This window comes from Rhinatrema bivittatum, chromosome 4, assembly GCF_901001135.1.
Source record: "Rhinatrema bivittatum chromosome 4, aRhiBiv1.1, whole genome shotgun sequence".
Classification (NCBI taxonomy): domain Eukaryota; kingdom Metazoa; phylum Chordata; class Amphibia; order Gymnophiona; family Rhinatrematidae; genus Rhinatrema; species Rhinatrema bivittatum.
In genome coordinates, this window is record NC_042618.1 from 322,794,824 (window position 1) to 322,807,987 (window position 13,164).

Genomic DNA, 13,164 nt, shown 5'->3' on the forward strand with positions numbered 1-13,164 from the left:
ACGCCGGCAAAATTGAACGTCCGGTTTTCGACCCGACAGCCGACTTCCAATTTTTTTTTCTTTTTTTTTAACTTTTTTTTACTCTTCGGGACCTCCGACTTAATATCGCCATGATATTAAGTCGGAGGGTGCAAAGAAAAGCAATTTTTACTGATTTTCTGTGCACTTTCCCGGTGCCGGAAGAAATTAGCGCCTACCTTTGGGTAGACGCTAATTTCTGAAAGTAAAATGAGCGGCTTGGCTGCACAATTTACTTTCTGAATCGTGCACGAATACCTAATAGGGCCATCAACATGCATTTGCATGTTGAAGGCGCTATTAGGTTCGGCGGGTTGGACGCGCGTTTTCCGCCCCTTACTGAATAAGGGGTAAGGTAAAACGTGCGTCCAATGGCAGGTTAACAGTGCGCTCCATCGGAGCGCACTGTACTGTATCGGCCTGTTTGATAGGGAGAGAATATGCCCTGAGCACTGGCTGTGACTCATTCTGTTTGTTGGGAGCAACAACAATGACAAAATTCTGGCAGCCACATGTGGCAGCCAAGGTAACTATCCAAGTTGGCTGCCCGCATCACATGGACTTCTCCCTTCTCTAGCAATTGTATATAAAGAGAACTAGTCCATTGTGACAAGTTCATGTGTGTCTCCACGCCCCCTCTCCCTTTGTTTTAAAATGTTGAATAGAGATTGGTAGGGGCTTTCCCAGCTCTTCTTGTGACCACATAATTCCTCTCCATTTTCTCATTGCCTGCCCTGTTGGTGTGACACATAGCATTTTTGTTAATGTAGGTGTGCCTTGGGCTTGAAAAGTTTGGGAAACATTGTATTACTGATACAATTCAGTTAGTATATACACAGCACTGAGCAAGATGGGAGCATCTGTAGTAGCACAGTCTCGATTCCATGCAATTACAAATACAATTATTATCCCAGTTGATTCTCCTTGTATGCAATTTGGACAGATGCACATTTTAGTTTGATGGTCAGACTTTTTCCCCGTATCACTCAGTGCGTTATATATGGAACCCCAGATAAAACACCCTGATGAGGAATTTGGGTTTTTCAGTTTTAACTGGAAAAAATGAAAATAGGCCTACCTTAGGTGCCCCAATGACATCATCTGGCTGGTGCTTGCAGCAGCCAGATGACATCATTGGAGTGCACCAGTGGGGAATCTATGTACACCGATGCAAGAAACAGATGTGCCCTGAGAGCAGTGAGCTGGCAGGGAGCTCAAGCCCTGCTAACCCAAGGAGGAGCACGGGAGTAGCAAGGAAGAAAAATGGAATAGGGAAGTGCAATGTGGAGGGAGAGAGTGAAAAGGGTGGGAGAGTGCAATGTGTTGGGGAGGAGAAAGTGAAATGGGTGGGAGAGGAGAGAGGCAGGAAGGGGATGGGAGGGAGGAGTGAAAAAAATAGAAGAGTACAATGGGGAGAGATTCGTTCAGCCACCCACACTCTACCACCCCCTCAGCCACACATGCACATACATTCTGCCATCCCCACACTAGGCACACCCACACCGCAGAATATAGCAAGTTAAAACGTAAAGATAAATTGATTCACACTTTTTAAAATTGAATCCACTTAAAAATATGCTTTTTTATTTGAGCAGCAAAAGCACCGATAAACACCTATTTTTGGTACTCACCAAAAACACCTAATTGTCTGGAAATCAACCCCTAAATTTTCATTTTATAAAACACTTGATTCAGAAGCCCTAATTACATTTCATTGGAATGCTGGCAACTGGTCTTTGAGGTTTAATGAATATCAAAATTGAGCAGCTACACAAGAAGTAATTGTCTGCTGAGAATCTGCTGAGAATCATGGGGAAATGAGATTTGTACCCAAGTGTGGTGCTCATCCACAAAATTTCACGTCAAGGTTCGTTTTTATCAGCAAAATACAGTACACCCAGTATACTCTGCATTTGGGCACATTTCCTAAAATATGTCAGGGAAAGAGTCAGGGGAGCACACAAGAGGACTCCATTGCATGTTAATATAGATATGTGAGACCCTCTTATTTTAATGAGGCCATCCATGGAGGAGCTTCAGACAGAAAGAGAGAAGAAGGGTTACCTTGCCTATGCGTGATCCTTTCAAAGACTGGTAAAATGGCTCGTCCACTGAAGTCTTCTGCCTGGCCGATCAGAGCATCTTTCAGGGAGTCATATCCATACAAGACTACAGCAGGTTGTGGACCAAAATAAATGGTGAAGACCTCTCCATACTTCTCACCTAACTGAGAGGCAGAGAAAGGAATTCATCAAATTACATTACAAGTCATGTGACGCAGTAGGAGTCATTACAAGAGCCCAAAAGAATAAAAATTGAAAATTAAATAAGATGGGGTATCCCTTAAAAAGGGAAGAAAGTAACTCTGCTAAATATTTCATTTGGGAGATGGGCAGCCTCACCTCATTTTGGAACCCAAGATCCAGCCCCAGAGTAATTGTAACTTTAGAACAGCAACACTTTCTACCATGATTTCTCCAAAACAACAATTTGACAAATGTATTTGAGTTCTGTTTTATATTTATATTTTAATCATAAGTTTTTTTTCCCTATCTTGCCTGAGCATGTTTTATTTCTTACATTGAATGCACCTTTTTATTATGGCCACACCCCTCTGATTTAAAAATGTTTCCCAACATACCTATAGCTATTTCTTTTTCCATGTGCGAAGTGTGGAGTTTCTTCTCATTTCCACAGGTCTCAAACAAACCAAGAGACATTTCTATTTCCATCCTTTCATTATCCTCTTTTATTTCTTTCCTTCACAGAGTCAGTAATTCTGAAGAATCTTCTGGCTCTTTTTCCCTCATATTTTACTCCCATTTTTCTCTCTAAGTAGTCTCCCTTGCTTCCTCTGCCTCCTTCCCTCCTCCCTACAACTGATGCCAGGACAGCTCAGGAGACCATCGCCAGCCTGAGGGGTGTAGGGCTGCCTTTTTCCAAGGTGCACACTCAGTGTCACTCATTGGCCAAAGGGCCTCCTACAGTAGCAGCACCAGTCTTCCCTCCCTCCACTAAGCATGCCACCTCCATGGCAAGCCCAGCTCTGCCTGGCCTAGAAGGATGGGAGATTTGAACCGGACTCCTGTGCAGCACAGCACTAAGGCCTGAACTGCTGGGCCAGCTCCAATCAAGAGAATTCTATTGGGGGGGAGGGGGTAGGTTTACACCTAATTGCAACCCCCAGGGGTATATAAAATTATGAGATGGAATTCCCTGTTGATTTAAGGTCCTCCATCCCGAATATTTTGGTGGGTTCAATATACGGTCATGCAGATGGTGAAGTGGACCTGTGTGGAGACAGCATGAATATTCCCCTAAACTCTAACCATTAAATGGGAAGGGGGCTTAGAGGAGAGGGTACTGTTGTGACAGATGGCTGCGGAGGGCCATGGTCAGCCTTACTCACCCTCATGAGCCAGCTGCGTCCCTGCTCTGATTGCAGCACTGGGGAACCACTACCACCGCTCCCTTACGGCACAGCAGGGAGCCATTGCTACCACGCAGCCTGCCACCACTGCCTTTAGGTGCACGCATGTGGCTTCCTCCTGGATTTAAAGGGGCCATGGCAGGAAAACTTCCTGCGGCCCCGAATTATGACATCTGCCTTGAGGGCTATTTAAGGGCAGCCTTGCTGCCAAACCCTTGCCTCAGCAACAGGTCGACTCTTTTGAGTAGAGAGTTGCTTCGTGTTCCTGCTCCATGTTTCTGCTCTGTGTTCCTGGCTCCTGCTCCATGTTCCTGGCTCAGTGTCCTTGCTCCTGGTCCCAAGTTCCCACTCCTGACTCTGCGCTCCTGTCCTTGGATTGAATCTCTGGCTTGACCTTGGCAATTCTTCTGACTTCTGTTGCGCCCATCGGTCGCAGACGGCTGCGACCTTTGCTGCTCACTTCTCTTTTCCCTGCTACAGCAATTCTCAAGGCTGTGGCAGCATCAGCCTGCAAACGCCGCCTTCCTCCAGAGAGTTACCATCAGGAGAAGACTTCTCTGGCGTACCCCGCTCTGTGGGCCACTACCGGGGATATCTGCATTGAGCTGTTGTAGTACTTTGGACAGTGTCTTCTCTCCATGCTGTGGGTATTTCCCATGATTCCAGTACAATAAAGTCTATCTCATCTGTGTCCATCTCTACTGAGGCCACGCCTACTGCAGTGAGTCCCCACAGGGCTCCTCCCTATGGGTGGAACCAACTCTCACTACGGTCCAGGGTCCGCAACCACACCAAATTATAACAACTTCGGTTTGTCTGTTGCCTGCCCTGATCATTTGCCTGCTTCTTGGACTTCGTTCTCTCCGCCGCCCTCCCTGATCTCTGGCCTCCTCTTGGACTCGTCTGTTTGCTGCCTACCCTGACCTTTGGCTCATCTTCTGAGTACCGCTTTGCCTGTTGTCATCCTTGGATTCATTGCCAGGAGACCTGCGCCTAAGTCCAGCCAGCCCCGGAATCCAAGGGCTCAACCTGCAGGGAATGAGGGCTGGTATTGGTGAAGGTCCAGTTGGGTCTCTGCACCACCTAGTACCACCTGCCGAGAACAAGGACCTGCAGGTGGCGTCACCCTCGTCTCAGCCCAAGGTCCACCCCCATCAGGAGGTTTACACCTAATTGCAACCCCCAGGAGTATATAAAATTATGAAATGGAATTCCCTTTTGATTTAGGGTCCTCCATCCCAAATATTTTGGTGGGTTCAATATACGGTCATGCAGATGGTGAAGTGGACCTGTGTGGAGACAGCATGAATATTCCCCTTCACTCTCACCACTGCTAACACCATTACCATAAAACTGACAGGGCTTTGCCTGTCACTAATATTTCCCCAAGTTTCCATCAGTGGGTAGTAGGAGGGGTTTTGGTCTTTTTTAATCCTCCCCTAGCTAAGGACTCTCCTTTTTATGGAAGTCTTCATTGGGGTATAAAACCCTTTGGAGCATGCTCATTTGTCCAGAGGGAAGGAGACAGAGAGAAGAGGAGAGGAGTTTTGGATCATTGCCTCATCCCTGGGGGTTTTGATCTGTGGTGGGAATTTTGGAGATTTTTAGAGAAGATTGGTTCAGTCTGAATGGAAGGGCTTTCTCCAGTATCCTGAAGGGCAGCATCAAAGATCGTTTTGCCTGAGTTGAGGAGTAGCAAGGGTGAAGAGAAGTACTGGGGCTTTTGGAGATAACCTGTAGAAGATTTTTGAGAGTTGGATTACAATTTGGAGTGTTGAAGAATTGAACCTAGTTAGTATTTTTGAGCCTGGGGATTTTTCCATCTTTGACCCAGTGTATGTTGGAATTGCAACCCCCACTACACTACACTACACTACATGGGGAAGGAATTTTTTATATGGAGGGTCTCTGCCATGGACCTGCCTCCTGCATGGGTTTCTTTAATGAAGAAGAAGCCCATGCATAAAGTAGGGGTGGGACCCCTGAGGGACCTATGAGCCTATGCTGACCTCCCACTCTTTCTGCCTTCTCTCTTCTAGTTCATTGTCCAGTCTTCCATTTCACCACCCTCTTTGTCTCTGGATCATCCCCTCCCCCCTTCTGCTCAGCCCTCCACAAATTCATTACCCTAATCCATTCTTCCCTTCCCTCTCAGCCCATCTTCCAACAGCTGATACAGAAACTGACTCATTCTCCAAGCCAGCTCTTCCACTGGTACACAGGTCCTGTTGATCTGTTCCTCTGTCTACTCACCTTCTCCCTCCCTATTTACCCCCTCCGCTTGCCTTGTTACCCATTGCTAAATTCCTCCTCTCCCTACAATTTTCCCTTTTCTCTTTTTTTACTGGGCTTCTTCCTCCTTTCCTAAATTCCTCTTCTCTGCTCATCACCCTCCTTATTCTTTCCTCTTCTCTACTGCACTCCCCTCATCACCCTCTCTTCTCTTCCTCTGTGCCCCTTCCCTCTTCTCTCATCATGTCTCTTCCCAGCTTTCCTCTAAACACCTTTTCTTATCTTCTTCTCCTCCCTTTCCTCTTCTTTGCTTCTTTATTGTGCTCCTTCTTCTCTTCTCTCCCTCTTTCCTCCTACTACTCTTTCCCTCCTCTGGCCTCTTCTCTTCCTCTCCTCCCCTTTGCTCTCATTATTCCTCCTTTGCTGTACTTCTCTCCTCTCCTCTCCTTCGCTTCCCCTTTTTCTCCTTTCTCTGTACTCACTTCTCTTCGTCTTCTTTTCTCCATCTCCCTCCCCTTTTTTCATCTTTCATCTTTTTTCCATCTCCCTCCCCTCTTCTTATCTCTTTTTCCCTACTTTCATCTGCACTTCCTCCCCTCTACTTGCTTCTTTTCTTTTTCTTAAATTACTATTCTCTACCCACTCACGGACTTCCCCCATTTCCTCCTAATGGCTGATCTCTATGTTCTTTCCCTCTCCTCCTCTTTCAGCCAGTCTCTCCCTCCCCTCCTGATGTCAGAAGCTGTCGTTTCAACACCTTGCTGGTTTTCACTGCCTCCCACATCTGATTGGTTCTCTGAAGCACAGCAAGGCAATCAGTAGCAAGAGGTGGGAGGCAAGCAGCAGCCTGAAGCTGCTCTGCTTCTGTTCCAGGTAAAACAGAGAGAGAGCATTACTGTAAAGTGGCCCTGTGGCAGGCCAGGTGCTGCACCCCAGATGATGATGCCCTGTGCAAATGCATGGGTTTTGGAGGCTGTAAAGGTTATAAGCTAAAGCAGAAAGGAGAGACTTAACAGGAGTAGCAGTACAGTTTATTAAACACATCTCCAATGACTGTGACTGGCAAGGGTAAGAAAACAGAAACCAATCTACAAAGAAGCATTATTGTAACAACATGGGGTAGATTTTAAAACAGATGCACCGATTTTGTAACATGTGCACGCTGGCACGCGCATGTTATAAAATCCGTTGGCCACGTGCACATGCGCCCCAGATTTTATAATCTGCACGGGCATGTGCGGGCAGCACGAGCAGGGGGGTGAATTTTTGCAAAGTCCATGCTGCAACGCAATGGACACTTCCCCGGTTTCCTCCCAGTCCACTCCAATTAGGGGGCGGTCTGGGAGGGAACTTCCCTAACCCCCTGTGTAACCTTCCTTCCCCTTCCCCTTCCCCTCTCCTCCACACCCCCTAAACCTAACCTACCTTGCCTCAATTTTTTTATTTTATTACTTACTGCTCCTTGGGAGCAGAAGTAATAAATGCATACCGGCCAGCTGCTGGCATGCGCCTCCCCAGGACAACGGCTAATGGCTGCTGTCCCTGCCAGCCTCCATTCCACCCTGCCCCGCTCCTCTCTGCACAGAACATGCCCCCCAGCCTGCCCCTTTCTCAAGGCACAGCGCTTGTGCATGTATCACCACTTACGTGCTTGGCCGGGTCCTTTTGATTATGCGCATGGCTCGCACAGGGCCCGGCCACACGCGTAAGTGGCAATTTTACCTGCGTCACCAATTTAAAATTCGGCTGTAAATGTATTTGAAGAAGAATTAGTAATAGCAGAGAGGCAGATTTGAAAAGGAACGAGGAAGTGAGGGAGTGGAGGAAGACAGAGAGTCATAGTCTTGGCAGCATGGCAGAAAGATCAGCAGTTATACAATTCAAGACGGTTTACAAGTTTAAATAAAGTTATATTTTTGATACTACAGTGACTCCATAAATTTCTAAATAACATCGCTTGTCGAAACATAACTTTTTTGCATCCTCCCTTTGCCTCACTCCCCTACATCGTGGGATCAGTGCAGAACTGAAACTTGATAGCGCAGAGCTCCTGTCAGAGATTTAGACACCATGCAAGTGAAACAACTAAAAAAAACGATAAAACCATGGTGTAAAGCAGTACTTGGTATAGCTACTGTACTCTAGGAGCTGGACTGAGAAACCCCAAAAAAAGAAAAACCCAGAGACAGACAAAAGAATAATAGAAATGGAGCCCAAATCCACGGTAAATATCCTGTCTTGGCAAAATCATGCAACAGGCACAGTCAGTGCCTGTTGCATGATGCAGTGCCGTCTGCATAGATCAGCACAGCCATGCCCTCATTTACTGGCATTCATTCTGGTGAGCATGGTGAAGTAGGAGATGTTTTCAAAACGAAAATGTTGGATAAAATAAAAGGCAAAATAGAAGAGAGGAATCTTAAAGCTTTTATTAGACTGCATTTTTAGTTCTTGAAGGTTGGTGGTGTTGGAGTGTGTTCAGTGGAAGAAGGTCATTCCTTTCCTTTCATTTAATTTTTGTTCTGGTGTTTGTTTCATTTCTAATAAACCAAACCAAAATCAACATCAAATCAAATCAAAATTCTTTCCATGCATAACCCTAGTGTTTGACCTGGAAAAGGGAGCGATGAGTGAAGTGATCAAATTTGCAGATGATACAAAATTATTCAGTTAAATCACAAGCAAATGGAGGGAACTGGGAGAGGACCTTCCAAGACTGGGGGACTGGGCATCTAAATGGTAGATGATATTTAATGTGGACAAGAGGAAATTGATGCATACAAGAAAGAATAATCCAAACTATAGGTACATACTGCTGGATGGCATCACCACCCAGGAAAAGATCTTGGAGTCGCTGTAGATACTTTGAAATCCTTGGCTCAGTGTGCATCAGTGGTCAAAAAAAAGCAAATGGAATTTTAGGCATTATTAGGAAAAGAATGGAAATTAAAATGGAAAATATCATCATGCTTCTATATTGATCCATGATGCAACCACACCTTGAATATTGTGTAGTTTTGGTCACTCCATTTCCAAAAATGATATAGCTACAATACAAAGGGTTAACATTAATCCATAAGATACTCTCTAAGAAAGATACCATCTAGCTTGGAGTGACTTTTCATTTGTACATACCACAAAGAACACTGAGATCAGGTAATAAGGGGCTCCTAGATATTCCATCTATACACAGTGCTCACGTCACTGAGATTCGTGAAAGAGCAATTTCATTAGTAGGTCCATAGCTTTGGAATACAATGCCAGAGCAGTTAACAGTCCATGCAGACTTTAAATTGGTTTTAAAAAGACCTAAAAACATGTCTCTTAAAGATAGCATTAACAGATTAATTATCTTTTGAACTGCTATATTTTGTATTAACCTTATTGTCATACTGTTTTGTTTACATAACTCTACAGTCATTTAAACTTACATACTATGTATGTTTTAACTTGTAAACTGCTCTGTTCTCTCATGAAAGAGATGTATATAAATAAATAAATAAATAAAGTATGGCAAAACTAGAAAAGGTACAGAAAAGGACAACCAAAATGATAAAGGGGACGGAGTGGTTGCCTTATCCGGAAAGGCTAAACAGGTTAGAGCTCTTCAGTCTTCAGAAGAGATGGCTGAGAGGAGATATAATAGAAATCTATAAAATCATAAATGGGATGGACTAGGTAAAAAGGGAACAGTTATTTACCCTTTCCAATAGATCTAGAAGGAGGTGGCATAGCACTTTTTAAAAAATTTGAAGTGTGTACAACTTAACTGAATAATTTGTTGCCAGAGGATGTGATGAAAGCAGTTAGCATCTCTGAGTTTAAAAACATTTTAGACAAGTTGCTGGAGGAAAAGTCCATAAACCACTTCTAATCATGTAGACTTGGGAAAGCGACTGCTTATCCATGATTATGAGCATGAAGGATTGGACTTTCTTTGGGACTCCACCTGGATTGGCCACTGTAAGAAACAAGATGTTGGGCTTGATGGATCTATGTTGTGACCCAGTATGGCATTTCTTAATATTCTCCAAATAACCCTCACAAATATTGCTGCATAGAGGGACCTATGTGACAGAGAAACTATGAAAAAGAGAGCATACTTTAGCCCAATACGATGGTAAATAGGAAGCCTCCTCCATATAATGTACCTACCTCCATTAAGGTTTTGTAAGGTGCTGATTTATCCAGCTGGTGCAAATTGCCAATCAGAGGCCAGGGAACTGGTCCCGGAGGCAAGTTTTTCCTCTTCCATGAAGACAGGAATAGAAGAAGCACCAATGCAGTGAAAATTCCCACAAGAAGTAGAGAAAGCATTCTTTCTTCTCTTTGTGCAGCCTTGGTTTGAGGATTATTAACCAAAACAGGAAAATGGCAGCTTTCCCCCACCCAGCACTAAACATGGACCTGGCTTCATGTTGCACTATTTACAAGGCTGCGGCTAATCATTGAACCAGAATGGGAGGGCCCTCTGCTGATATAAAAGATCAAAATTTGAAGTGTTGTGTCTGCTGCTGATAGACAGATTGCTGCTTTATTAGAGAGAGAATGAGACATGTAAAAATGCAAGGTCATAATTATACAGTAAAACTACACTTAAGAGGTTTTTATAATCAGTTTTCACTGATTTTTTTTTTTTCAAAAATCCTGGATTCCTTGCATGCACCACTCTAGGGTTGCCATCTCACCCAAGGTCAACCAAACAGGCTGATCCGGCCCTGGTTTTGATCTATTGTATTCATGGTTTTGTGGTTCTGGCTTTCTTAATGAAAGTAGCATGGTTGATGTGTTAGTCCACTTGAATGCACAGAAATAAAGGTTATCAAATAAAAATTAAAATATATATCAGATGATATCTTTTCATTGGACTAACAATATATTTCTTGATTAGCTTTCAAGAGCTAAAATTCTCTTCAAGTCAGAATTTGAAATGTATTAGGTTAGTCCAATAAAAAAGCATCACTTTATATATATACAAGCCGTTAAGCCCGTTAAAACGGGCTACATCCCTCTGTCTCTCACCTCCCCCTCATTCTCTCTCCCCTACCTCCCTCATTCTCTCTCCCCTACCTCCCTCCCACCCACTCACCCACTCCTCCCCAGCCTCCCTCTCCTCTCACTCAGTCCCTCCCTCCCACTCAGTCTCACTCACTCCCTCCCCCTCTCTCCCTCTCACTCACACTCAGTCCCACTCACTCTCCCTCAGTCCCACTCCCTCCCTCTCCCTCAGTCCCACTCCCTCCCTCCCTCTCAGTCCCACTCACTCCCCCTCAGTCCCACTCCCTCCCTCCCTCTCACTCCCCCTCACTCAGTCCCTCCCCCTCACTCCCTCCCCCTCACTCAATCCCTCCCTCTCACTCAGTCACTCCCTCCCACTCTCTCTCTTCGTCCCTCCCACTTAGTCCGTCCCTCCCTCCCTCTCTCTCTCTCCTCCCTCGCTACTGGCCGCTGCCGCTACCGCCGCTACCGCCCGCTGCCGCTACCGCCGCCGCCCACCACCGCCGCCCGCTACCGCCGCCACTGCCGCCCGCCACTACCGCCTCCGCTGCCGCCGCCGCCCGCTACCGCCACCACCGCCGCCCGCTACCGCCGCCGCCCCCGCTGCCGCCGCCGCCCGCTACCGCCGCTACCGCCGCCGCTACCGCCCGCTGCCGCTGCTACCACCGCTGCCGCCATGTTTTTTGGTTTTTTTTGACGCTGCCTAAGACTGACGTGCTCTCCCGCACATGCGCAGTAGAGCTGCTCTCTACTGCGCATTTGCGGCACGTCGGTCAAGCGTCGTTTATCTAGTTAGATATCTATCACTTTAGATCTAGTTCTTAGTGGAACATAGGATTTGGTGTGAGAGGTTGGAACCACTTAGCAATAGTGATGACAACATTAACACATTTTACATAATAACTGGAGGGAATGCAGTAAAGAAATCTACTGTGACAGCATTTAACTTTCAAAAAGGTGATCATAATAAAATGGGGAAAATGATTAGGAAAAAATTGGAAGGAGCAACTGCAGAGGTTAAGAGTTTAGCTCAGGCATGGATGTTGTTTAAAAATACCATCTTGGAAGCTCAGACCAGATGTATTCCATGCAATAGAAAAGGTGGAAGGAAGGCTATGGCTACTGGCATGATTAAAAGATGAGGTGAGAGAGGCTATACTATCTAAAAGAACATTTTTCAAGAAATGGAAAAGGTATCTGAATGAAGAAAACAGGAAACAGCATAAGCACTGGCAAGTCAGTTGCAAAGTATTGATACGGAAGGCAAAGAGAGAATTTGAAAAGAAGCTTTGCCTTGTAAGCAAAAACTCATAATAAAAACGCTTTCAGTTACATTAAAAATAAAAAGCCTACAAGGGAGTCAATTGGACAAGGAGATGTTCAAGAGGTAAAAGGGGCACTTAGGGATGACAAAGTCATAGCAGAGAGACTAAATGACTTCTTTTAAATGGAACTTACTCTGAAGAGAGAGCAGTATTAAGCGGAGTGCTGCAAGGATCGATGTTGGGACCAGTCCTGTTCAATATCTTTGTGAGCGACATTGCGGATGGGATAGAAGGTAAGTTTTGTCTATTTGTGGTGCTCAGCTTTGGCGCATTGGCACCACAGGGTGCCTGCTTTTATTGCATCACAGCCTCAACAGGGGACAAGGCCCCAAACTGCCCAGCACAGTGCCTGCACAAGCGTTCTCGCAGAAAGCAGGAATAGCTGATGATAGGAATCCCTGATATTCCAAGAGGGAGTCTGCTTTTATTGTGTCGCAGTCCCAACAGGGGACAAGGTTCCAAACTGCCCAAAAGAGGGACGCCCCGGGCATCCCTTTTTTGATGCGATCCTTTCTCTGTCTCTCTCCTCCACTGCAGGGGCTCGCGCGGTCGGCGCAGCCCAGTCGGGGCAAGAGCCCGCTCACCCCTCCCTTCTGTGAGCCAGCAGTGAACAGTGAACCGGGAAAATAAGAGAAAAAAAAGAGAGAAGAGGGCCCAGAAACCTGCAAAATAAAGAGAAGCAGCAGGACCACGTGGTGAGTGATACTGCTCCCACCCCCAACCCAGCCGGTCTAGCCCAGCACTGTTTTCAGGCGCTTAAATTGCAGATGGTTCCCAGGACGTCGCGCACCAGGCATCGCACGCCCAAAGGAGCGCGACCTAAGGGGCCTGCCCCTTAGTGCGCCCTTTTGTGAGCCTTTGTGAGGATTCAGACGAAAGGCCCTCCTTTTGCTACACTACCCCACCACAGCAAACTCGCAACCAACATACTTGTACTCCTCCCGCCTCGGCCTGCATTTGTCCAACTTACATCCATCTACTTCCAGCACTCATCCAGCTCTCATCCATTTAAGTCCAGCTCTCAGCCAGATCCTGATTTTATCCATCTTCCAGCACTCATCCAGATCCTGATTTCATCCATCTACTTCCAGCACTCATCCAGCTCTCATCCATTTAAGTCCAGCTCTCAGCCAGATCCTGATTTCATCCTGAAAACGCCGT

General features: G+C 45.9%; 1 protein-coding gene across 2 annotated transcripts in view; it reads right to left on the minus strand.

Moving 5' to 3' along the window:
* LOC115090797 (cytochrome P450 2C3-like) overlaps positions 1–13,164 on the minus strand; it is a 170,972-nt gene that overhangs the window by 53,610 nt on the left and 104,198 nt on the right. Inside the window, exons 1-2 of one of the 2 annotated variants that reach the window (XM_029600309.1) lie at positions 9,836–10,079; positions 2,083–2,245 (exon numbers count right to left, since the gene is read on the minus strand). In XM_029600309.1, the coding sequence (XP_029456169.1) occupies positions 2,083–2,245; positions 9,836–9,997 (325 nt within the window). In that variant the 5' untranslated portion in view covers positions 9,998–10,079. Of the gene's footprint in view, positions 1–2,082; positions 2,246–9,835; positions 10,080–13,164 lie in introns of those variants that run through there. The other variant, XM_029600308.1, reaches the window with a different exon arrangement.